This window comes from Acomys russatus, chromosome 4 (assembly GCF_903995435.1).
Source record: "Acomys russatus chromosome 4, mAcoRus1.1, whole genome shotgun sequence".
NCBI classification, from domain to species: Eukaryota; Metazoa; Chordata; class Mammalia; order Rodentia; family Muridae; genus Acomys; species Acomys russatus.
In genome coordinates this window covers 2,140,840-2,166,771 of record NC_067140.1, presented here as the reverse complement: position 1 = coordinate 2,166,771, position 25,932 = coordinate 2,140,840, and the positions used below count along the sequence as shown (strand labels likewise).

The window sequence follows — 25,932 nt, the reverse complement described above, 5'->3', positions numbered from 1 at the left end:
GGAAGAACAGACATCACTTGGTCCTTCCCCAAGCCATGAGCAAAATAATACAAACTCCACTTCTGGTATTGAGTTCTTGCTGTATGCCAGGCCCCGATTTCTTGGCGTAGAATCTAGGGACTGTCAACTGGTTCTAAGAATGGGAGATATTCTTAGCCCCATTTTCCAGAGCAGCAAAAATGAGACCCCCAAGAAGCCGCTGGCCTTGAACCGGAGCCAGATCTCTCTGATGCCAGACCCTGGCTGCCTCTGAGCACATTGTGCGACAATTCTTTGTTTACAGCTCGCTTTCCTCGCTGCAGCCAGCCACTTGTTCTCATTCAAGGTTTTATTTTACTTCCAAGGTCCCTTGTGTCCAAATCTGCCCAAAGAGCAACTGAATGAATGAGCTTTGGGGGGGGGGGGGCAGGCCCTCTTTCCTCTCAGGCATCTCCAGTTTGGATCTGGAATTGGGAGGGGGCTGGACAGGAATTCCAAGCCTCCAGAGGGTCAGGATCAGAGGGGAGGGGGGAACCGGGAGAAAGCGAAAGTGAAGGGAGCTGGGAGCCCTTGTGAGGAGGCGCAGACAGGGAAGGAAATCTCCCGGTCAGTAATAATTCATGGGTTCAGGAAGCAGCCCCGGCTGGAGCACGGGAGCGCAGCGCGTATGCGGCTGGCCCTGTGGGGAGGGGCCTGAGGAGGCTCCTAACTAAAGCCCAGCCCGGCTGGGTCACGGTCAATGGGATGGGGGTGGGGGGACCAGGTGTGGGGACCAACTATCCCTAGAGGCCCCAGGCTCTGAAGACTTAGGGGCTTCCTCTCCCATCGTCTCCGTCCTAGGCCCCTTTCAGGACTAGACTGCGGCCCTTGTTGCTAGAAGTCTTCCAGAAAAAGCAAGAAGCTCCTATAAGCCTTCTGCGCTCCACAGCCCTGGCCACCATTTGAAAGGGGGAGGGGGACAAAACGTTATTTTCAAGGCCAAGTGGATGCTGATTTGACAAGTTCTGGGATGGCACTGAGGAACACATATGAGTGACATGGGGACCCTAATGGCCAGCATCTGCTCAGTTATTCTTCCCAGGGTCTTTACAGAAGAGAATGCCCAGACTTTATTCTGAAATTTTTGAAAGAAGTGGGGAGGGGCGCTGACAGGAGATGAAGGAAGCCTGGGGGCATTCTGAGAGTGGTGATCTGCACTCTCCTGCAACTTCAGGTGACCCAAAACTGTCCTATTAGCACCACCAGGATCCAAGGGCTGAAAAGGAAAAGGAAAATCTAAAACCATGCCTAACATACTGTCGAGTTCCACCAAACAGTTGTTAAGTGACTGAATGGGACTTGGGTGTTTGTTTTGCTGGGGAAGGGAAGAAAAAAGGAAGATGACCTCGCTGCCTTCGGACAGCGCCAGCCTCACAGTGCATGTTGGTGAGCTCGTACAAAACGCAGTTTCCTGGGCCACACTCTGAACGGCTGAATGGTACTAGTCTGAGAAGCTCTACGTCCAAAAATCCCTGGCCACGGTTCTGTCAGTACATCGAGATAGCTGAGACATGGGATTAGATTTTTTGAGACATGCTCACATTGGGACGGAGTAAACAGGCCATGCTTGCCTGTCATGCTAACCTGCCAGCGGTCTCCCAGGTGTCTGGGTCTGCGCTCCTGGCCAACCCAAGCACAGAGCCTTTGAGAAAGGCCAGCAGCTCCGGGGCCACTTTCGACTTGGGGGACCCAGAGGCAGGCATAGCGTCATTGGCCAGGGCGGGGCGCGGCGGGGGTGTCCCATTGGCCCAGCCGGGGCCTCCTCGTGATTGGCTCCTCCCCCGGCTATAAGGAGGCCGCCGGCGGATTGGTGGGAGCGCGCGGGAGCGCACGACCGGGTCAGCGGCTACGGTACCAGGCGAACGGAGGCCGGCGGCCGGGCGCCCATGGCGTTCGCGCTGCTGCGCCCGGTAGGCGCGCACGTGCTGTACCCAGACGTGCGGCTTTTGAGCGAGGACGAGGAGAACCGTAGCGAGAGCGACGCGTCGGACCAGTCGTTCGGCTGCTGCGAAGGGCTGGAGGCAGCACAGCGCGGCCCGGGTCCCGGGAGCGGGCGGCGGGCGAGCGGCGGCGCGGGACCCGTGGTGGTGGTGCGGCAGCGACAGGCGGCCAACGCGCGCGAGCGGGACCGCACGCAGAGTGTGAACACGGCCTTCACCGCCCTGCGCACGCTCATTCCCACCGAGCCGGTGGACCGAAAGCTGTCCAAGATCGAGACGCTGCGTCTGGCGTCCAGCTACATCGCGCACCTGGCTAACGTGCTGCTGCTGGGCGACGCGGCCGACGACGGGCAGCCGTGTTTCCGCGCGGCGGGCGGTGGCAAGAGCGCGGTCCCCGCCGCCGACGGCCGTCAGCCGCGCTCCATCTGCACCTTCTGTCTCAGCAACCAGCGCAAGGGGGTGAGTGCGCATCAGTCTGCCGCAGCCGGGGCGTGCAGGCTTGGGGGCGGGGGCGGGCCTCCTCCCGGGAGCTCTGGACCCCCATAGAAGCGAAGAGGAAGCGACATCGGGGCAGTGGCGGAACGGTGGAGCAGAAATTTCTTGCTTAATCCCCAAACAGAAAGCGGGGAGCCCAGAACACTTCGGTCTGACTTAATTGTGCCCCGAGAGGTGCCTGCATTCGGGGACCTTCCTCTTTGCCCGATGCGCGCCCTCAGTTATCCCAGAGGCACTCCAGATCAAGGCAATGCCCACATTTACAGAAAGCAGGCTCTGGGGTTGCTAGGTGGATAGCACTCTGAGCTAACACCTTTAATAAATTATTCCAGGCCCCAAGACATGACCCAGGAGCGGGAGACTGAGAAGAAAATGAGGACATTTGCTTGTACTTTAGAGCCTAAGTCCTCAGCCTGTGTGCAGGAAGAGGTCCCTGAAAAGTGTCCAGCCCTCAGAAGGATGCGGAGTTAGGAGGGGACACTGTTGTCTGCTTGTGTCAAAGAAGCTGGCTGGGCACTGGGGAGCTGCAGACATCCCTGAGGCCTTCTTAACCAAAACTTTGCACCGGCTGGCATGACCCTAGGCTCTCACCTAACTTTCGAGCCTGTACTTTTCTTAGTCAAGGGAGCCTGCAGTTTCCATTTGGGGAAACTAAGGTTCAGAGAATCCTGGGGGGCTGTCATGGGGGTTGTGTTCAGTCCCTTCAACCCAGTGCACCGCTTCCCAGCTCCACCCTGGGAAGGCCTCAATGGCCTGGCCTCAGACCAGCCCTCTGGCTCAAACTCCCAGGCCTGTCTTCCCAGGCCTCCAGTGCCTCAGTTTCTCTGAATAAGTCTTCTTAACCTTTGACTGGTATGCTTTTGAGGGTCTTGTCAGTGCCCCAAGTGGGGAGGGAAGTCAGATCTGGGCCCCACCACAGTACTCCTTTAAAGCCTGTCACCCATTCATCCAGGTCAGCTGTCCCTAACCACCCAGTCGCTTGGGTCTGATTGTGCCCAGAGAAGCAGATGTGGCCTCTACCTACCAGGCAGTCAGGTGCTCCCTGTGTAGTGTCAGGGCCAGGACAGGAGGATGAAGAGGAGGATACTGGGATTTGGTGGGACTTTGAGAAGCCAGGGGAAGCCCAGCGCCAGGACAAGACTTAAAAGCTTCTGTACTAAATTCCTAAAAGCTGTGTGGAAACAGAGGCAGGCACATGGATAAAGGGGTGGGGAAGGGTGATTTACAGCATGTGTGGTGGGACCTGGGGTTTGCCGTCATGATCTAGACCAGTGGCTTCCGAAAGCTACGACCCTTTAAAACAGCGCCCCATGTTGTGGTGACCACACCCCCCCCCCGACCATAAAATTATTTCACTGTTACTTCATAACTGTAATTTTTCTACTGTTATGACTCATAATGTAAATATCTGATATGGAAGATATCTGATATGTGACCCTTGTGAGAGGGTTGTTCCACCCCAAAAGGGGTCGCGAACCACAGATTGAGAACTGCTAGTCTAGACAAAGAAGTGGCAAGTGGGGAGATATTAAAGAGAGAGGTAGACCACAGGAGTCTTCCAAGTACTGATCTTCGCTCGGCACTCTGCATTTGGGTCCCTTGACAGGCAGAAAAGGAGCCCTGTGGCCCTGTGGCCCTGTGGCCATCCCCACCTGCTTGGACAAGCTGCCCTTGCTCAAAGGGCACAATAGTGATGGAGCAGGGTTGGCGCTCTAGCCTAGCTAACTGGAAAGTAGGAAAGGGCACAGCAGGAGGGCCCTGTGGCTGCAGGCTGAAGAGAGTGTCCATCAGTGCCCACAGCCACCGCAGTTGGGATGGGGGCTCCTTTGTAGGACTAGGGACTGTCCCCTGCTTCACAAGGCCTGCCTAAGCCTGACAGCTGCCTTGGGATCTGTCTGTGGGATTAAGAACTCAACCAAATTTGGTTGTAGAAGCCATGCTCAGTCACACAAGCTCCTCTGGGAATAGGCCAGAGGGGTGATCCTCGCCAGGGCTGGCCACTCCAGCCCTGGATGTTTAAGGGGAGCCTGTACACACTTCTGAGTTCTGAGGTGAAGAAGGTTCCAGACCCCACTCCATCCCAGGCCACTACCCCTCTCTGATCCCACATGGTCTGGGATCAGGGTTACCATGGATACTGTCCCCTACAGCGCCTTCCTGTTCAGGGATGGGTTAAGGTTATCTCTGTGGTGGCAGGACTGAGTAGAAGGAAAGTGGGTTCTCGTCTCTGCCTTGTTTTCTCTTCTGTCACCTGGGAGTAGAGCTTGACAGGATCGCTTTGTGAAGCTATCCCCTGTTGTTGGTGTGCCCAGCTCAATAGCAGAGGGTTGACAAGGTGCCAGGGGGTGCCACCAGAGGATGCTGGTAATTGTATCATTAGTGTTTACTGACCACTTACTGTGTTCTTCATGCTGTACTGAGCTTTTCTTAGTGAGCATGGCGGCTCAGGCCTGTAACCCCAGCTACCCAGCAGGCTGAGGCAGAAGGATCCCACGGGTAAGGCCTTCAGGGAAAAGTAACCTAACCCTAACCTACAGCTCAGGAGTAGAACACTTGCCCACCACAAACAAGGCCATGGGGTACGGTGCCCCGTACCACGCACACAAAGAGCTTTACCTGTTAGTGTGTGTCACCTGTGACAGCTTGCTTATCCTGTGAGGTAACACCTTGCTACCAGTGGGGAAACTGAGGCTCCGTCCAGCAGGGAGTCCATGTTAGAGCAGGAGCGTCTCACTCTGGACCTGGTTTTAGAACCTGTTCTGGGGGGTTTGGCAGTGGACACAGCTGTGTTCCCATTCCACTGCACCTTGGGTAGGTAGGGGGTGGAGGGACTCCATTCCACAGATGAAGAAACTGAGGCTCAGGGAGGTAAAGTGTTCCAGAAGCATTCCCACGGAACTCAGGTCTCTGCATGACCTTAGACTTAGGGTAGGAGGTGGTATCCCCTGTCTCTGAGGACCCAAGAGTGAACCAGGGGGTGGGGGAAGATGCTGCTCCCCTCGCCTCCCTCTCCCTGCTCCATCCACCCTTCTCAGCTACTCCTGCCAGAGTCTGTCTGAGAAGCCCAAGCCCCAGGCTCTGCTGGGACCATGGCCTCAGCCCTCAAAATAGCCCTGCCTGTGAATGAACATGCTGTCCCTGGGCCCAGAGAGCCTCCAGGGAGGCTGGGCTCACATCTGGATGGATCTGCCCCAACCTGGGCTGGGGCAGAGTCGGGAGACAGCGGAGGCAGAGCTCTACTGAGGTCACCACCAGCTCGGCCGCTCCCAGCCGACTGAGCGCTTAACTGTGATACTTCCTTCTATACAGGGCCTGGAAGTGGGGCGGCTTGACAGGCGGTGAGATTCTTCCCAGCTTTTATTAAGCAGCTGGTGTCTCGGGGCCAGTTACTCAACACCGGAGTCCTCAAAAGAGAGAACGTTAAGCTGAGCATGGGGTACAGGCTTGCAACCCAGTACTCAGATGAAGGACATGTCCAAAGCCAACCTAGGCTACATAGCTACATACTGTCACGAAGAAAGGAAAAAGACAGAGCTGGGGCTGCGAGCTCTCTGGCTCTCAGTGTGGGTCTAACCTATGTCCAACCCAAGCATTTGAGTGAGAGGGGCGAGGCTGAAGGATGGGTGGGTCCCAGGGACTGCAACCATTAGCTTAAAGCAGCACTCGCTAGTCCCTGCAGGGCTCCAGCCCTAGGCCCTGCTGCTTCCTGGCCTCCAAGTCTGACAGGGGATGCAAAGGCAAGCCTTGCCTCCCTCCTTGGTTCACTCCAAGGAATGTCCCCAATAGCAACAAGTGGAAGACAATCTCATTCACAGAGAAATCTTCTGCGAAGAGCAGAGCCGAAGGTGTGTCCCCTGCACAGGGGAGACCCTGGGTGAAGACAAGGAGGCCACAACCCCCCTTCTCACCGACAGAGACAGACAGACAGACAGACAGACAGACAGACACACACACACACACACACACACTTCCCAGCTAGCACCTGGAACTGCTAGGGGCCTTTTCTTTCCCCTTAATATAAAATATGCTTTACAGTGTGTGAAAATTGTATGGCCGTGGAATGTAGCTCAGTGGTAGAGTTAGCATGTACAAAGTTCTGAGTTTAATCCTCAGCACCTCCTGCCCAAAGTGTATAGATGTGTCTATTATATGTGTGTGTGTGTGTGTGTGTGTGTGTGTGTGTGTGTATAAAATTTGGGGGGTTTGTTTTTGTCTTGAGACAGTGTCTTATCATGTAGCTTTGTCTGGTTTGGGACTCACTATGTAGACCAGGCTGTCCTCAAACTCATGGGCAAACTTCCTGTCTTTGGGATTCCAGGCTTCTAGGATCCCAGGCATGTCCCAGCACACCCAGCATATATTAGATTTCTTAGGTAAGAGAATGTCAGGCGAGGAAGGAGTGGAAAATTAAGCTATTGTAAAGGAAGGGTGCCTCTGATGTCCCCTCTGGGGAGGGGCACTCTTTAGCAATGGCTCATACACATACTCCCTCCAGAAGTGGCATTTGCTCCCCTCTGCCCATGCTGTTGTCCCTAAACACTGTCACCCCATGACACTTATTGTCAATATGGAGTCTCGTCAGCCTTTTCAACAGTGAGCTTATTGCGCGGCTTCCATTGCTCGGACAAAGTTCCCTGGCTCACGTTCCTGACACCTCTTTCTCTCTTGCAGGGCAGCCGTCGTGACCTGGGGGGCAGCTGCCTGAAAGTGAGGGGTGTAGCCCCACTCCGAGGGCCTCGGCGATGAGCCGGGGCCTTGCGGTGTTTGCTCCAAGAAGGATTCCAGAGAAAGTGGCCAGGAGCCAGCCCCTACCTGGACAGGGGAGAAGATTCCAGAAGCCCGAACGACTCCCTGCTTCGTATAGGGTTCAGAGGACAATGGCCTGGACTCAGGGCCCACGCTGGAGAGCCACGCCGACCCGTCTACCTGTCCAGGCCTAGGTGGCCAGGGACAAGGCAGAAATTTTGGAAAGCCAAAGACTATTTTTGAAAGTGTGTGTGTGTGTGTGTGTGTGTGAATGTGTGTGCGTGCACGCTGTGTGTACATGGGATATGTGAGAGAATTGGTGGGGTTAAAATAAATGTATTTTTAAATAAATAGTGTGTATCTTGGCTAAGTAAGGGAAGGCGGTATGAACAATGGGACTTACATACATACCCCTTTCTAGGGCTTAGACTGTCGCAGCTGTGGCAAAGGCTCCACACCTTGGACGGAAAACTATAGGCAGGCTCTCCTCAGAGCCTTCCTTTGGCTTAGTGTTTTGAACACCATTGGATGGTGGCCAAAGAAATCTACCTTATATTTATTTTTGAGCAATGAATAGATCCATGGTTCTATTTATAAGCTACTAGAAGGCATGTCCCCCATGTCCCCACACCAGTTCCTCATTCAGGCTCTCTGTCACAGGTTTTTGTGATGTCCCCTCTCCCCTCAGTGGAGTTTGCTGCTGTCTGGGGTCAGTTTGGAATCGGCCCCATTCTTCTGTTAGCTGCTTATGCTGCCTTCTGTGAGTGTTTCACTGTGACCCGTCTCTCACTATGACATTGCCACCCAGCCTGCAAGACTTACCTCAAGGGCTGAAGGCAGAAATTCTTACCTGCCTTAGCTTAGTTTTGGGAGACTGGTATGTGACAGGTGACACTCTGAGGTCTGTTTAAAGCCCAAAGCAGGGGCCATTGAGTAAAGTAAAGGCACCAAGCTTGACAATCCGAGTTCAGCCCTTGAAGCACACATAGTGGAAAAAAGAGAACAGATCCCCACAAGTTGTCCTGTAACCCCCACATGTGCTCCCCCATGCATACACACAAATATACTGTGACCAAAGGGAGGGGCAGTGCAGTCCTTCCAGTCAGGGTGGGGGTGTGGTGGTGGACCTGGGAGACAGTGCCCATGTTTCCACAGTGCAGACTCATCTGAGAAAAGGGCACAGACAGCCTGGCTGGTAGGGTTCAGGGAGGCAGGAGGATCTCGGGCTCTCCTGCTCAGCCTAGGTGCCCAGGGAGGCCAGCATCAGAAGCTCAGAGAAAGCAAGGAGGAAGGCTGGGAGAGGCAGGAACAGCAGCCAGGCAGCTGTCCTTACCTCAGCAAGGGACATCCAGCACTGTTGCTATTATGCTCTCTTTCAGCAAGCACATTTCACTTGGTGTTTACTGACTGCTGCTGGCTCCCATGCCCTGTGCTCCCAGGGAGCAGATGACCCTCTGGCAGAGATTCTGTGAGGCTGCCTATTTTGCAGATCAGTAGACAGTTGCCAAATGTCAATTGTGTCAGTCTCCACAGGATCAAGCTAATCCACTCAGTCCTCTCTATAGACAAAACAGAGGAGAGACAAAGGAGACCAGAAACGTCTGTCTCCCTTGTCACCCAGGTGGGAGCAGGGGGTGGGGTGGGGGGGGGGGGTATAGCCCCACACTTACCCCATTAACATGGAAGGAGGGTCTCTAGGGAGCGGGCCGAGCTACCCAAGAGACCTACACCCACTCCCGCCCTCTCCCTCAGTTCCCAGTGTCCAGGGACACTGGTCTTGTCTGTCCTGTGTCCCAGAGCGCCCACACTTCCCCTCCGGGAGCTAATTAGGAAAGCACATTGCTCTCCCCGCGCCTACCCTGCTCCAGGTACCGCAGCCTCTGGCAAAGCCACAGGAAGAGGACTGTGACCCTGTCAATGGCAGGAAACCTAGGAGGGGGGCAGAGCAGATACACTGGGTGCTCTGGCCTGGAAGGCCACTTCTGCCACCAGATTTGCTGGGTGACCTGGGAAATGTTGCTTGACCCATCTGGGCTTTCCCAGCCCAGTCTCTAACAGGCCGCAGGGCAGCAAGAACAGAAAGAGGAGTGTTTTGCTTTGTGAAATGGTTTTTAAAGAGCTCTGGTGCAGCACGCAATCAGCTCACTGCACCAAATGGTAAGCAAGGAAAGGCACGCCACCCTCCCTCAGTCCCCCACCCCCACAAGGCAACAGCTACAAGGAGGAGTTTCCCTGTGGGCCCTTCCTGAAACGGCCTGTGCTGGTTTCTATCTCTGCAGGAAACAATCGTCTATTGGTTTCTCTGCTTATGTCTTCATCGGAAGAGTTGAAGTTCTTCATGGCTCTAGAAACATCATCCATCCCTAAGATGACGGCAACGGAGCCTGCAACCCTGGGGAGTCTGGCGAACACACATTACGGTTACCCACAGCCACCAAGTTCAATCTCTGTCCAAGCGCAACATAGCTTACAGTCAGCCTTGTTAATTCTCACCACCCGCTTGCTCCTGTGGACGCAGCAAGCCCTGGAGACATAGAGATATCATCTTCAGAGGGCACAGTTCAAAAAGCATGTCCCCCAAACCCTCCTAGCAGCCAGTTGCAAAGTAGTAAGTGCTAAGCTGGGTCTTAGAAATACCCACCGAGGGGACAGATGTGTCTAGTAAGCAAGTTATACACTGGTGAATATGTGTGTTCTGGTGTGTGTATGTGTGTGGGTGCTTGTGTGCATGCCTGTGACATGTCTTATTTTCCACAGTAGTGACAGCATTTTGCACACGCTGGGTTTTTCTCTTTGTATTATAACAATTGTTTTTTCACACCTTTCACAGTCCTTTTCTGGGCCGAGGACAGTTAATGTCTACAAGTCTTTGTGAGATGCAAAACTAACCCAACACATGTCTCAGGAGAAGCGTAGCCATGGACCAAGACCTCTGAAGGTCATCTTCTTGCCAGAGCTGACTCCTCCCCTAAGGTTTGCCCTTCTGTCTCCAGGATAGGCTAGCCCAACAGCTAACTCCAGCCAAGCCACCTTGAGCCTCATCATGGTGTGTCCCCACCCCCACCAGCAACCTTCCTGGACTTTCAGTATGAGAGTACTCTAGGAGTTCACAACCAGGAAACGGGAGACCGACAGGCAACCAGGCTGAGGCTTCCCAGAAGCTGCAGAGAGACTTGCCTGCAGTGAGCCAGGTCTCCTTCCCTTGCCGAGTCACAGGTTGTATCTAGAAAGCCCTCCAAAGCCAATCATAGCCACAGGGCAGTGATGGACCAGGGTCACACAGTGCTTGAGACTGAGCAAGGCTTAGAACACTTGCCCATATATGGCTTCTTGATGGGCTTCTATTAGGGTAAATAAAAATAGATCTGAAGCCGGGCGTGGTGGCACACGCCTTTAATCCCAGCACTCGGGAGGCAGAGGCAGGTGGATTGCTGTGAGTTCGAGGCCAGCCTGGTCTACAAAGCGAGTCCAGGACAGCCAGGGCTACACAGAGAGAGCCTGTCTCAAAAAACAAAAAAACAAAAAAACAAACAACAAACAACAACAACAACAAACACCTGAAAGTATAGCTCAGTGATGGAGCATATGCTTCCCAAGCATGAGGCCCTGAGTTTAATCCCCAGCACCCCAAAATTAAAAAAAAAAACCACAAAGAGTTCCCGACAGTGATGAGGAGGAAGATCACAAATCAAGACCATCCTGGATAGACAGGCCATGTCTCAAATTAAAAAGAAAAAAGAAAAAGACAGAAAAGAAAAAGATAATGTAATTTAAGTTTGCTACAGTCATGTAAGCAAATATCCTTCTAATTAAGCATCAAGTCTTCTGGGGGGTGGAGAGATGGCTCCGCGGTTAAGAGCACTGGCTGCTCTTCCAGAGGACCCGGGTTCAATTCCCAGCACCCACATGGCTGCTTATAACCTTTTGTAACTCCAATACCACAAATCTGATGGCCTGGCCTCTCTGGGCATCAGACACACACAGTACACAGACACACATGCAGACAAAACATCCATATATATAAAAAAGCTAAAATAAGCATTAAAAATAACCAAAGCTTACAAATATGCAGGTAGCTAAAGGAGAAAATCATCTAATTAAAACATAATAAATAACCCGGGCAAGGTGGTGCACACCTGTAATCTCAGCACTCTGGGAGGCAGAGTCAGGCCGATCTCCGTAAGTTCTAGGCTAGCATGGTCTACAAAGTGAGTTTAGGACAGCCAAGGTTAGCCAGATAAACCTTGTCTCTAAATAACATAATAATAATAATAATAATAATAATAATAATAATAATAATAATAATAATAATAATAGTAATAATAATAGTAATAATAATATGTCCTTCTGGGGTCAAGGAACATGGTACAGGCAACACTGTATTCTCAAATGCATCAGAAAAGAAAGATGCTGGTGAGAGTGCAGGGTGAAGCAAAGGTGAATCAGTAAATCATGAGGCAGAAAAGATGTGAGGTAAAAGCAAGGGTTGATACTACCTAGGTGGTAAAAGCATGGGGCCTTAAGAGAAAGCGTGGGGTCTTAAAGGCACAGAGTGGGTAAAGGCATGGGGTTCTTGGAATCCCTTGTCTCATATGTATATGCATAAAGATCGCAAAACTCAAGGGATGAAGCCAGGCTCTTGGCCCAGACTGACACAAGGGCTGCCAAGTGGTTTCTTGGCCCCTCTAACTCACCCTGTCCCAGCTAGTCCAACAGAAGACAGAAACCCCCAGTGGACCTAGGTGTCCCTGCCCTCGACTCTCAGGCCCCCATGCCCTCAGGAGGTGGTCCTGGCCTCTGGGGCCTCCTGCCACTGTGATTTATGTCCCTGTGAGCCTCAGCAGCTGTGAGCTCAGGTCCCACCGGGCAGCCGGCGTGGGGGGAGCAGTCTTTGCTTCTCAGCGTGTCTAATCCAGACCAGACTTACAGACCCCATGGGTTTGGGGTCAGGCTCCCAGAGGGCCAGGGTCAGAGGACAGGCCAGCAGGGCCTGGAAACTAGGAGTCACAGGCTAGAAGCAAAAGCCCTAGTTTGATTTAGGTTGGCTACCACTTCTGTGTGATCCAGGATGGGTGTCTGCCCCTCTCTGAGCCTGTCTATGCCTCACTAACAGCCTCACACAGTGAAATAGAAGGGCTTTGTCAACAGAGACAGGTGTACCTTGGAGTGGTAAGATACAGGCACCATTTTTATTTTAGCTTAAGGCAGGCTCTTATATAGCCCAGGCTAGCTCAGAACCCACTGTGCATCTAAGTTTGAACTCCTTACAATATAGGGTCCCTACTTTTTCTGCTTCTATCTCCTAAGAGATGGTACTACAGGCTTATACACCATGTTCCATTTATGTGGCACTGGGAATCGAACCCAGGGCCTCACACATACTGACCGGCCCTCTACCAACTGAGCCACATCCCTTAAGAGCTGTTTTGTTCCTGTTCTGGACAGTCACATCACCTGTTCTTAGTTGCTTGTGTTTTGTTGTCGTTGTGTTGTGTTGTGTTGTGTTTTAGGGCCTACTATCTCTGCCCTCAGTCTGTGTGCTCACCATCAAACAATCCGCGTCGCCAGTTTAACAAACTTGCCCAGCACACAACATTGCCTCATTTTATAGATGAGGAAACTGAGGGGCCAGGAGGTTGACCTGAGCCAGGTATTCCGGCTGCACAGTCCCGCCGGCTCTCACCGACCACCGGAAGACATAGCTCATTAGACCAAGGCACTGCTTTGAGTGACTTACACGGAGAGCTTCACCTGACCTCGAAACATTCACAGGTATGTATTGTTGCCAGCCGGGCCCAGGATCACTCAGCTAGACAGGAGCAGAGCCAACTTTCAAACCCAAAGAGGCTGACTCAAGATCCTGGAGTCTGGGTCACAAGGAAGCGAAAGCCAGGAGGCGTAAGGCAGAGTTTAGCACTGTAGGCCAAATTCTCTTGGGCTCAGCATGTCAGCTGGTCAGTCAACAAACATGGATGAAACTTCTGTGTGACCCACACAACTCTAGGTCGGTGGGACTAGAGCGGATGTGTTACCTGAACTTGTGGTTGTCATAGCTTATGGAAAAAATGGACGCTGAGCAAAGAATAAAAAATGTGGGACTGGAGTGTAATCGCTGGTAGAGTGCTTGCCTGACATGCACAAAGCCCTAGTTCAGTTCCCAGCATCCACCCCCACCCTCGTCCGTCCCCGCCCCACACAAAGTGAGGCATGTGGGAACTTGAGCCTTCATCTGGCATGGCACCAGCAAAGCAAAGAATGCTTTGCCAGGCCAGTGTGTACCTGAGTGCTCCTGGTATCCCCTAAACTGAGCCTGGTGACTTCGGAATTGTGTCCTTTCACCCCCCACTTGTCACTGTGGGGTCATGAAAGCCAAGCACCCTGGTAGATCGGAGGTGGTAATAGCCAACACCCATCTGCCTCACTCTACGTGTCAGACTCTAATGACTCACCTGCCATGGGTGTCCAAGGCCAAGCCACCAAGTAACAGAAGCTGACTATGGACCGGCTCCTCTGATCCCAGGGCCCAGGCTTCTCACATCCAGGCTCTGCTGTCTTCATGCTAAGCACAGAGGCACCAGTGTGGAAGCCTCCATAGCTTTTCTCCCCTCTGACTTAACAGACATCTGTGAAAGGACCGGACACACCTCATGCTACCTGTGCCTTGTGGCCAGGCAGATTTTGCCCATGCCATGCTATGCCATGCCAAAGACCTGCCCAAAAGGCTTAGGGACAATCCTGAGGTCCCATGGCCTTGAGTATCCGATAAGACCCTCAAAGGGAGCTCTGAGCTTCATCCCTGTTGAGAACCCCCGGACTGAAGGATGTTGGTAATGGGTTTACGGGCAATAGCAGTGGGTCCAGGTTTTGCTGAAAGAGAGAATGCTAAGAAGACAGACCTCTTAGCAACCAAGCCCAGAGCCCCAGGGCCTCCCTAGCCCAACCCAGAAGAGAAAGGATGCAGGAAAGGATGTGGGTAGGAGGCAGGAATCAGGCCAAGATCACCCTCCGCCTCCCCCCAACTCCCTCACCTCCACTTGAGGAGTCAGCTTCTTGCCCCTTCCCCCTCCCCCCTCCGCAGCCTTCTCTGTTCTTTCCTCTCCTCTCCTCTTTTCTCCTTCTCAGGCCCCCCCCCACCCCATCCTCTTTTTCCTCCCTTTCCTCCTCCCCACTCCCCCTCCCTCTCCAGTTTCTTCTCCTACTTTCCCTCTTCCCCCTCCCACCTTCCCCCCTTTCTCCCTTCCCTTCCCCCTCTCTCCCTGTTCTTTCTCCCTGCCCAGACCCACTGCCTCCCCTAGCCCCCACCCCCCCGCCCCCCCCCCCCCAGCTCTCAGAAAGGCCTGGAAAGGCAGCTAGCTTTCTTTGAGACAGGAAAGTGTCCTCAAGTCTCAGGAAGGAAAAACAGTCAAGCTGAACCCAAGACCGTCTCTAAGGGGCTGGGGCTGGCTCCGGACCAGGGCTGACATCACCTGGGAACCGCTGCTGTTGCAGCTGCAGCCCGCCTCCTGGGGGGGATGCTTCTGCTATTTAAAAAATAATAATAATACTAAAAAAACTTTTCCAGTCTGGTGTTTTTAAATGTGCTTTATATAGTGGGCCCTGGGGTGTGAGCGACTCAGTCCCCTCCCCTTGTCCTCACAGTCCTGACTTCTCACACTGCGTAGGGCAGCTTCCGAAACTGACAGCTATTTTCTGGGAATCAAATGGGGTCACCCTCCAAGCCCTATCTGTGTCTGGTTAGCTTTTTATCTATCTCAGTTCACGTGACAACAACTTCAGAAACCATTACCAATGTCCACCCATGATACAAACTCAAAATGTGTCTAATGGAATAGGGTGAAAATCAGTGCCCCCTACTACCCAATCAGCCATCTCCATCCTCTGAGGGAATACCCCATTTCTTTTCATCAGTAAAACTGTCTGTAGTGCTTGCTAGGTGCCTACCCTCTGCCCAAAAGTATCATAAAACTTTATGAGCAAAGGTTTTCAGTGGTCATGACCTTGTAAACATTGCCAAAGATACTGCCGCACCCACAGTCTTCCCTTCCATTTGAGGAGATGGAGTTGATCTGTTGATATCTCACTTTGTAGCTCATGACAATCCCCCTGCCTCAGTCTGAGTGTTAGTATTAATAGGTTTGAGCCACCACACCTGGCTTCCCTTCCTTTAATAAAGCCATACATAAAGAGCTGGCACTTGCCCTGCTCTGTGCTTTGCTCTATTTACTTAGAAAATATTTAATCCCAGCACTCAGGAGGCAGAGGCAGGTGGCTCTCTGGGTTCAAGGCCAGCCTGGTCTACAGAGTGAGTTCTGGGACTGTCAGGGATACACAAAGAAACCCTATTTTGGCGGCGTAGGATGTGTGTGTGTGTGTGTGTGTGTGTGTGTGTGTGTGTGTGTGTGTGGTTTTTTGGTTTGTTTGTTTGTTTGTTTTTCTGCATAACAGCTCTGGCTGTCCTGGAATTTGCTCTGTAGACCAGGCTGGCCTCCAACTCACAGAGATGCTTCTGCCACTCAAGTGCTGGATTAAAGTTACGTGTCAACACACACACACATGTCATCTTTACTCCCCCTGTGGTATATACTGCTAAGAAAGCAAGTATCCATGGTTACTGAGCTCACACTGAGTGGGTATGAAGGGTAGGGGAGAATAATGAGGGAGGAATTTGATCAAAGTACATATGTGTGTGAAATTTTGAAAGGACAAATAAATTTCTTTTAAAAAGAGATCCCCTTGGGCCCATGGGTCCCGCTCAAACTAAGGCACCAACCAAGGACAATACAGGAGGTAAACTTTAAACCCCTACCCAGATCTAGCCAATGGTCAGAATATTCTCCACAGTTGAGTGGAGAGTGTGATACGACTTTCTCACGTACTCTGGTGCCTCACATTTGACCATGTCCCCTGGAGGGGGAGACCTGGTGGCACTCAGAGGAAGGACAGCAGGTAGCCAAGAAGAGACTTGATACCCTATGAGAATATACAGGGGGACGTAATCCCCCTCAGGAACAGTCATAGGGGAGGGGAATAATGGGAAAATGGGGGTGGGGGGGGAGAAATGGGAGGATACAAGGGATGTGATAAACATTGAGATGTAACAAGAATAAATTAATAAAATAAATAAATAAATTAATTAATTAATTAAAAAAAAAAAAAACAGAGATCCCCGCTAGACATTTATAAAAGTAACAGATGTAGCCAGGTGGCAGCACACACCTTTAATCCATCACTAGGGAGGCAGAGGCAGGACAGCCTGGTCTACAGAGCAAGTTCCAGGACAGCCAGAGATGTTATGCAGAGAAATCCTACCTCAAATAAATAAATAAAACAAGACTTTGGGGGTACAGTGGCACACCTGTTATCACAGATATCTTGAGATATAACAATCGCTTGAGCCCAGGAGTTTAGGAACAGTCTAGATAACACAGTGAGACCTTGTGTTTTATTTTAGTTTTAAAAATTGTTTGTTTGTCTGTTGCCATATGTACATGAGTGTTTTGCCTGCATGTATGTCTGTGGGTTACATACATGCCCGGTGCCCACAGAGGTCAGAGGTCATCAGAGTGCACTGAACACCCTGGAAGTGGAGTTAAGGATGGGTGTGAGCCTCCACATAGATGTAAGGATCTGAACCCCAATTCCCTTCAAGATCAGCATGTGCTCTTAACTGCTCTTAACCACACCTCCAGCCCATTGTCTCTTACTTTAAAAGAAAGGCTATGACAGAGATCGAAAGTACGAAAGAAGAAACAAAGGAAAGGGGTAGAGAGAGGGAGAATTTCAAGTTTTGGAAGCTAGGGGTGGTGTGTTAGTGTGCATGAAGCCCTCTGTCCGGTCCCCATCCAGCGCACACAGTGGAGAGAGTAACGTGTGTGCGCCTCCCACAAGCTCCCGGGCAGCGGACTAGGACTTGGAGATCAGGGGAGCCCCACCCACTCGTACATACACATCCCATCCCGGAAGCCAGAGGTCATCCCAGGGGGTCGCTCCTTAGGTACTATTCACCTTATTTTTTGAAATAGGGTCTCTCACTGGCCTGGAACTGACTACATAGATGAGGCTGGCTGGCCACCAAGCCCCAAGAACCATCTAGTCTCTGCTTCCCCAGGTCTGTTGTGCGATCTAAGTGTTGTGCGATCACACCATGCTTATTTACGTAGGTGCTCGGGTTCAAACTCAGACTCCCATACTTGTACAGTAAGCAGTTTTCTGACTGAGCCATCTCCCCCGCCTTAAACTGACCCACTGCATGAGCTTAGTGAAAACATCACTTGCAGAGAAGTTGAGGGTGAAGAAGCAGAGCATGCAGGCAGCCTGGTGTGGTCCCACGCCTACCTCTGCAGGTGCAGAACATGAGAGGCTGAGAGGTAGCGTGAGGACAGAGAATCAGGCCAGCCTGCCATAAGCATGTCATGGAAGGCTTTGTGTGCAAGTGATGCGGGGCACTCCAGGAAGGTAGGAAGGGGACCGGAAGCAAAGCAGCAGGAGGTCTCACCGGAGCTACAAAGCGTGGGGTCTGGAGAGAAGAAAAGTGTCTGAAGAGCTGGACAGGGCTGGGCTGGGACATGGGATGCTTGGGCCCACCAAAGCAATAGCTGGTTAGAGCAGCAGATGGAGAAACCAAAACCAAAAGTCTGGTAACTTAGGTAGAGGCTGCCTCGGCAGGAAGCAGCCTGGCCAATTGGAGGCCATCTGTATCAACCGTGCTGATACAAATCATGGTAAAAACATGATACAAATTGTGTTGTTGATACAAATCATACAGAAACCTGTGACCTGGGCCCCGAGTGATAGCTCAGTCAGTAGCATGCTTGCCTTATATGCATGAGAACCTGAGCTTAATTCTTCTAGAAGCCATGTTAAAAAAAAAAAAGGGGGGGGGGGGGGCTGGAGAGATGGCTCAGAGGTTAAGAGCACTGACTACTCTTCCAGAGGTCCTGAGTTCAATTCCCAGCAACCACATGGTGCCTCACAACCATCTATAATGTGATATGACGCCCTCTTCTGGCCTGCAGGTGTACATGCAGGCACAATACTGTATACATAATAATAAATAAGTCTTTAAAAAAAAAAAAAAAAAACGTTGGATATGGTGGCAAGCACTTATACCCCTATCTGTGGGGTAGTAGAGACAGGAAGGTCCCTAAGGTTCACAGACCAGCTAACCTAGTCTTCTTGGTGAATCCTGGACCAGTGAGACACTGGCTTGTTCTCCATGCTCACTGCCTGTGTCTGCCCATCACATACCTTTAACTTAAAAAAAAAAAACAAAACAACTGGGCATGGTGGTGTGTGCCTTTAATCCCAGCACTCAGGAGGCAGAGGCAGGCGGATCGCCGTGAGTTTGAGGCCAGCCTGGTCTACAAGGTAAGTCTAGGATAGCCAAGGCAACACAGAGAAACCCTGTCTCGAAAATAAATAAATAAAAATAAAAATTAAAAATAAACACAAAAACAAACTATAATTCCATCCTTTCCACCTTTCCTGAATCAGGCAGAGAAGAGAAGAAAGTGGGCTTTTGAAACCTCCTCAACAAGGCCACACCCCCTCAACAAGGCCACACCTTCTCCAACAAAGCCCCACCTCTTAATTCTTTCCAAATAATTCCACTTCCTGGTGACTGCAACTCAAATATATGAGCTTTGGGAGACCATTCTTGTTCAAACCACCATTTTATGTAAAGCTGTAAGGAAAAAAACCGCCATCCCTTTCCTCCCTCTAACCCTCAAAATCATATCTTCTAGTCCTTTAATTGTTGTTGTATACATTTTTTTTCTAAATATGCACATACAACCTGCTAAGTCTATGTAATGCTGCTTGTATAGTTTTATGGCTGACCACTTGATGTAGGATAACCAATCTACGCCCTTCCTGGGGAAGATTATTTCTCTTGCACTCGGCATTTAGTTATTGGTGGTTGAGGCCCCATGAGGCAGGGACTTCTGCAGCCCAGGTTGTCTGTGTATCTAAATGACCCTGAGTTAATCTTGTACTATCAAGCCTGGCCTACTCAGCGTGGTGGGTTAAACCCAGGACGTCGTGCGTGCTGGGTAAGGATGTTACCAACTGAATTTCATCCTCAGGCCCCACAGACCTCTTTAACATGTCACTCATATCTGGGTACCACTGCCCACACTTTTCCTTCCGTTTGTTTTTATTTTGGGTAGGGTGAGATGGGGTGGGGGGGGGGGGGGTGCGGGGGGGGGGGAATGGTGGATCAAGAAGAAGCAGGTCCATCAATCAAAGAAAATGCTAAATCTAAAAAAGTTCCTGACACAAAACTTCCAGGAAATCTGGAACACTATGAAAAGGCCAATCCTAAGAATAACAGGAATAAAAGAAGGAGAAGCCCAAGTCAAAAGCCCAGAGAATATTTTCAACAAAATCAAAGAAGAAAAATTCCCTAACGTAAAGAAGAAGGGGCCCATCGAGGTGCAAGACGCGTACGGAACACAAACTAGACTGGACCAGAAAACTAGACTCAGTCCATGATAATCAAAACACCAAATGTACATAACAAAGAAGAATATCAAAAGTTATAATGGAAAAAGACCAAGGAACGCACAAAGACAGACCTATTAGAATAACACCTGACTTCTCATTTTAATATCTGATAAAACAGACTTCAAACTAAAACTAATGAGAAGAGATGGGGGAAACACTACATGCTTATCTATGGGGGAAAAATCCACAAGAGGATATTGCAATTCTTAAGGTCTAAGCCCCAAACATAAGGGCACCCAAGTTTGTAAGAGAAATGACTACAGTTTAAATCACATATCGACCCTCACACAATGATAGTGGCAGACTCCAATACACTACTCTCATCAATGGACAGGTCACCCAGACAAAAACGAAAACAGAGAAAGGCTGCTGCTAACTGATGTTATAAACCAAATGGACCTAAAAGATGTCTACAGAATATTTCACCCAAACACAAAGATTATACCTCCTTCTTAGCACCACATGGAACTTTCTGTGAAATTAACCACATACTTAGACACAAACCAAATCTCAACAAATACAAGAAAATTTAATTTACACCTGCATCTGCATTCTCTCTGACCACCATGGATTGAAGCTGGATTTCATCAACAAAAACCACAGAAAGTTTACAAAACAGATCAAAACAAAAATTGAGAAAAAAATTAAAGACTTTCTAGAACTGAATGAAAATAAGTACACAACACACCCAAACTTATAGGACACAATGAAACTAGTTCTAAGAGGCGAGTTCATAGTACTAAGTGCTTATATTTAAAATAAAAATAAAAAAATAAAAAAGGGGAGATCTCATACTAGTAACTTAAAATCACACCTGAAAGCTCTAGAACAAAAGAAAAAATCACACCCAAAAGGAGTAGAAGGCAAGAAATAATCAAACTAGGGGTTGAAATAAATAAAATAGAAGTCGGGCACCTGTAATCTCAGCACTCAGCGAGGCAGAGGCTGGCAGATCTATGTGAGTTGGAGGCTAGCCTGGTCTACAAAGTGAGTTCAGGATAGTCAAGGCTACACAAAGAAACCCTGTCTCCAAAAACCAAAAACTAAAAACATATATAAATAAATATTATGAATATAGACATAAACATTCTTAAGAAAATACTTGCAAACTGAACCCAAGAATGCATCAGAAAGATCATCCACATGATCGAGTGTGCTTCATCTTAGAGAAGCAGGGATAAATAAATAAATATAACCCACAATATAAACAAACTGAATGCAAAAAACTGCATGATCATCTGATTAGAAGGAGAAATGGCCTTTGACAAAACTCAACACCGTTAGTACAGGCACTGAGATCAACAACAATTAAGAAGTGGCACCTCAGGTTGGAGAGATGGTTCAGTGGTTAAGAGCACAGACTGCTCTTCCAGAGGTCCTGAGTTCAATTCCCAGCATCCACATGGTGGTTCACAACCATCTATAATGTGATCTGATGCATACCGTATACAAAATAAATAAATATTTAAAAAAGAAAGAAAGGAAGAAACTGACCATAGGCTTCTGCATGGCAAAGGATACCATCATTTGGACAAAGCAGCAGCCTACAGAATGGAAAAAAATTTTTACCAACTACATATCCAATAGAAGGCTAGTATGCAAAACACATAAGCAACTCAAGAAAACAAATAACCCAATTTTTATAATGGAGTACAGATCCAAATAGAGAATTCTCAAAAGAGGAAACTTAAATGCCTGAGAAACACGCAAAGAAATGTTCAACATTTTTAGCCATCAGGGAAATGCAAATCAAAACTACTTTCAGATTCATCTTACACCTGTCAGAATGGCTAAGATCAACAAAACAAGTGACGGCCCATGCTGCCTCATCTGCCTCATCTGCCTCATGCTGGAGGAAGGAGAGCACTCATCCACTGCTGGTGAGAAGGAGGGAGTGCAAACTTGTACAGCCACTATGAAAAGCAGTGTGGTGGCTCCTCAGGAAGATGGGAATTGATCTTTCTCAAGATCCAGCTGTACCATTCTTGGGCATACACCCAAAGGACACTTCATCCTACCAGAGACTCTGCTCAACCATGCTCATTGCTGCGCAATTCATAATATCTAGAAATTGGAAATAACCTAGATGTCCCTCAACAGAAGAGTGAATTAAGAAAACAAGGTATATATTTTTTTACAATGGAGAATTACTCAGCCATTTTTTTAAAATGGGATCAAGAAATTCCCAGATAAATGGATGGAACTAGAAAATACTATCCTGTGAGAGAGATAACCAAGATGAAGAAAGACAAATTATGGTACATATTCACTTATGTGTGTGTATTGGCTGTTAGGTCTATGATAACTAAGCTACAATATATAGAACCCCAGAGGGTAGGTATAGAGCAAGGAACTAGGGAGGACAGATAGAACTTGTTAGGAAAGGGAAATGGAATAGATAGTTATGGATGGATGGATGGATGGATAGATGGATCAAGCGGGGAGAGAGAAGAAAGAGGAGAACAGAAGAGAGACAGTTAAAGTTAAGAGCCATTTTGGGGGTAGTATGGAAATCCAATACAGTAGAAGCTTCCTAAACTATATACATATGTGAAGATGATATAAATGAAATCATCAAATAATGGGAGAGATAGAAACCCAACTGGACATCTCTTGTCACCAAACGAAACTTCCTGTCCCAGGATTGGGTCCCATCTAATTGAGTTGTTGGCCAAAGGGTTTTGTCCCACGGGAACCCCCAAACAATCAACGCTGTTGTCAAGGCTATAGGTTGCCCTCCACCAACTGACAGCACCTGTACAACTCATTAAACATGGAGGGGTTGAGCTGGTCCCTACAATCTTCACCCTTGCAAGCTAGCATCTTTAGTACAGGAATGCATGCAAACACCAAGCCAGCCACAAACCCCTTAATCCACAATACTGTCCTGCCTGCTGGATATGTTAGGATAACGGTGGCACAAAAAACTCTTGGGAGTGACCAAGCAAGAACTGACTTGATTTAAGGTCCACTCCACAAGGTAGAACCTATAGCCAATACTGCTTGGGTGCCCAAAAACCAAGCACTAGATAGTGCAGGGACCAAGGGTAAAACCAAACACTACTTATTATTTTAATGCAATAACAGAAAGACTCCTAATGACATTCTGCTATACTCATGAGATCAGTGTCTTGCTCAGCCATCGTCAGAGAAGCTTCCTCTTGCAGCAGATGGGAACAAATACGGAGACCCACAGCCAGACATCACCCAGAGGGTGAGAGACCCCAGAACACTCAGGCCTAAAATGGGATGTCTCTATCAAATCCTTCCCTTCAGGGCTCAGGGAACCCTGAAGAAACAGATGTGGAAAGAGTAAAAAGAGTGTAAGAGGCAGGGAGGATGGAATACACGAAGAAAGCAAGGCCCTCTAAGTTAACAGGAACAAAGCCTACATGAACCCATAGACACTGAGGCAGCAGGCACGGGGCGGCACCAGGCTCTCTGTTTATATAGTACGGCTTCCATGTTAGTGCTTTCATAGCATTTCTGAGTCTACTAACAAGTGGCTCTCTGATTCTTATGTCTTCTCTTGGTCTCCTCTCTCTCTCTCTCTCTCTCTCTCTCTCTCTCTCTCTCTCTCTCCTCTCTCTCTCCTCCTCCGCCTCTCTCTCTCCCTCTACTCTCGCCCTCTCTCTCTCTCCTCCTCCCTCTCTCCCTCCCTCTCTCCTCTCTCTCTCCCTCCCTCTCTCTCTCTCCCTCTCTCTCCCTCTCTCCCCTCTCTCTCTCCTCTCTCTCTCCCTCTCTCTCTCTCTACCCCCCTCTCTCTCTCTCCCTCTTTCTCCCTCTCTCTCTCCTCTCCCTCTCTCTCCCCTCTCTCTCTCCCTCTCTTCTCCCCCCTCTCTCTCTCCCCTCTCTCTCCTCTCTCTCTCCCTCTCTCTCTCCCTCCCTCTCTCTCCCTCCCTCTCTCTCTCCCTCTCTCTCTCCCTCCCTCTCTCTCTCCCTCTCTCTCTTCTCTCCCTCTCTCTCTCCCTCTCTCTCTCCCTCTCTCCCTCTCTCTCTCTCTCTCTCCCTCTCTCTCTTTTTCCTGTTTGTTTCTCCTGTCCAACTCTGAAGTGATAGTTTTTGTTTTATCCTATTATATTTTCTTTTGTTATATTGTATTATCCCTTAGAAGCCTGTTTGTTTTCTAATGAGAGACAGAAGGAGAGTGGGTCCGGACGGGAGGGGACGTGGAGAGGAACTGAAAGGAGTAGAGGAAGAGGAAATCATAATCAGGATATATTTTGTGTGGAAAAAAAAACCTTTTCAATAAAAGAAAAAATCCATAAATGTATTATTTCAAAAGGACACTCTTGGTCCCTCCATAAAAGGAAAGTCAGTATCCTTTGCCATAAATAGAAAGTAACCTTAAAAATAAGCATAATGAAAACAAAACAATGTCATTAAACTCGTACCGGATCTGGTGGCCTGCACAAGGCTTGGAGGCCTTTTCTCTGTTGAAAAAAGGAAGTGTTCACAGAGTGTGGAAAGCGCGCCAGCGGTCAGGGGGACTGTCTCCCTAGTAACAGACTGAAGGGAACTGCAGAGGGAAGAAGGCTCCACTCTGGGTCCGCTGCTCTTTGATTGGTGTGGCTCCCAGCAGCCAAGCAGGTGTGTCCTGCCATGGCCAGCACGCCTTGGGAGCCTGCGCCTCTGTTCTCAAGGCTGGCCTTCTCTTCCGTGCTGGACAGGCTGGAGGTCGGCTCAGGCTGAGCTGATGGCTTCAGCAGTCAGATGTGTGATCACTGTGGTTGGAAGGGCGGTCCCCATCCCTCGCAGGTCTGTGTGTTGATGGAGCAGTCCCCAGTCCGGGGCTATCTAACTGCAAGAAGTTAGGTTATCTGGGGATGCCCTCAATGTAGATAGTAGGGCTCTGGTCCCTTTTCTCTTCTTACTCCCTGGGCACCACAAAGTGAACATTTTTGCTCCACTGTGTACTCCCCACTTTGGTGTTCTGCCTCCCTACAGACCCAAAAGCAAAGGAACATGTGTGGAAGTATGAGTGGAAAAAGTCTCCTTGTTTAAGTTATCCTAGGCATTTTTACTAGCTGTCTGTCTGTCTGTCTGTCTGTCTGTCTGTCTGTCTGTCTATGTATCTTTGAGACAAGGTCTCACTATGTAACCTCGTGATCTTTTGGCCTCAGCTTGCTGGATTCTAGGATTACAGGTGTGTACCACCACACTCAGTTTGCGTATCTGTACACTAGCAAGAACAATCCAAAAGAGGGAAACTAATTCTATCTGCAAAAGCATTAAAAGGATGAAATAATTAAAAATGAACTTTACTTTGAAGGTGAAAGACCACAAAACATAACAGAAACTTAGAAGCTCTGTACTAGAGAGCTTGTCTGACACATATAGTCTTGGGTTCAGCTCCCCAGCACTGTGTGTGAGAGAGAGAGACAGAGAGACAGAGAGACAGAGACAGAGACACAGAGAAGAAGAAGAAGAAGAAGAAGAAGAAGAAGAAGAAGAAGAAGAAGAAGAAGAAGAAGAAGAAGAAGAAGAAGAAGAAGTGTGCCTGCACCGATGACTATAGCAATGGGGTGGGATAATGCTTAGCACATTTGTAGCAGTGCTTAACACACTCTGTGCTCAGTAACATGTAGCTGACACCATAACAGCAGCATTACTGTTAATACCTGGGAGAAGGTAGCAAGGAGGTATGCCAACTGTCTATTTTCAGAGCTGAGATGGCTTAGTGGATGAAGGTGCTTGCTGCCAAGCCTGAAGACCTGAGTTCGAGTGCTGAAACCCACATGGTGGACGGTGAGAGCCAACTCCTATAACTTGTCTCCTGATTTCCATGCATGTTATGTGGTACACACATGCCCACACATATACAAAGGACATAGATAAATGTTTTTTAAAAGTCTGGTTTTGTCCTATGTATGTCCATGCACGGGTACATGTGAGTATGCAGGTGTGCATGCACATGTGTGTATGTGCCTTCATGTGGAGGCCAGTTTATAACCTTGTAGTTTCCTCAAGGGCTGTCCCCCTTATTTTTTGAGAGGAAATCTCTCATTGGCTTGGGATTTGCCATGTGGGCTAGACTGTACAGCCAGTCAGCCTCTGGAATTTGCCTGTTCCTACCCCCCAGGGCTGGTATCAGAGGGGCAAGGCAAGGACTTAAAGAATTGTCACCCAGACCTAATACCTTTTTTGATCCATTTTTACCTAATATGTGTTTTATTGTAACTGCTGAGACAAAATGCCTGACAAAAATGATTAAAAGAATAAGTTTCTC

At 49.4% G+C, this 25,932-nt stretch overlaps 2 protein-coding genes across 2 annotated transcripts in view; one reads left to right on the top strand and one right to left on the bottom strand.

Annotated features, from left to right (window-relative positions):
* Snph (syntaphilin) overlaps positions 1-25,932 on the bottom strand; it is a 714,025-nt gene that overhangs the window by 547,399 nt on the left and 140,694 nt on the right. The gene's annotated exons all lie outside the window — the stretch shown is intronic.
* On the top strand, positions 1,848-7,477 carry Tcf15 (transcription factor 15). The gene is made up of 2 exons (XM_051143520.1): positions 1,848-2,417; positions 7,125-7,477. Exons 1-2 carry the CDS (start codon positions 1,905-1,907, stop codon positions 7,197-7,199), a joined length of 588 nt encoding a protein of 195 aa, XP_050999477.1. The 5' UTR covers positions 1,848-1,904; the 3' UTR covers positions 7,200-7,477.

Coding starts and splice junctions, on each gene's coding strand:
- Tcf15 (XM_051143520.1), top strand. CDS start 1,905: ATGGCGTTCGCGCTGCTGCGCCCGGTAGGCGCGCACGTGCTGTACCCA. Junction 2,418..7,124: donor TCAGCAACCAGCGCAAGGGG/GTGAGTGCGCAT, acceptor TCTCTCTTGCAG/GGCAGCCGTCGTGACCTGGG.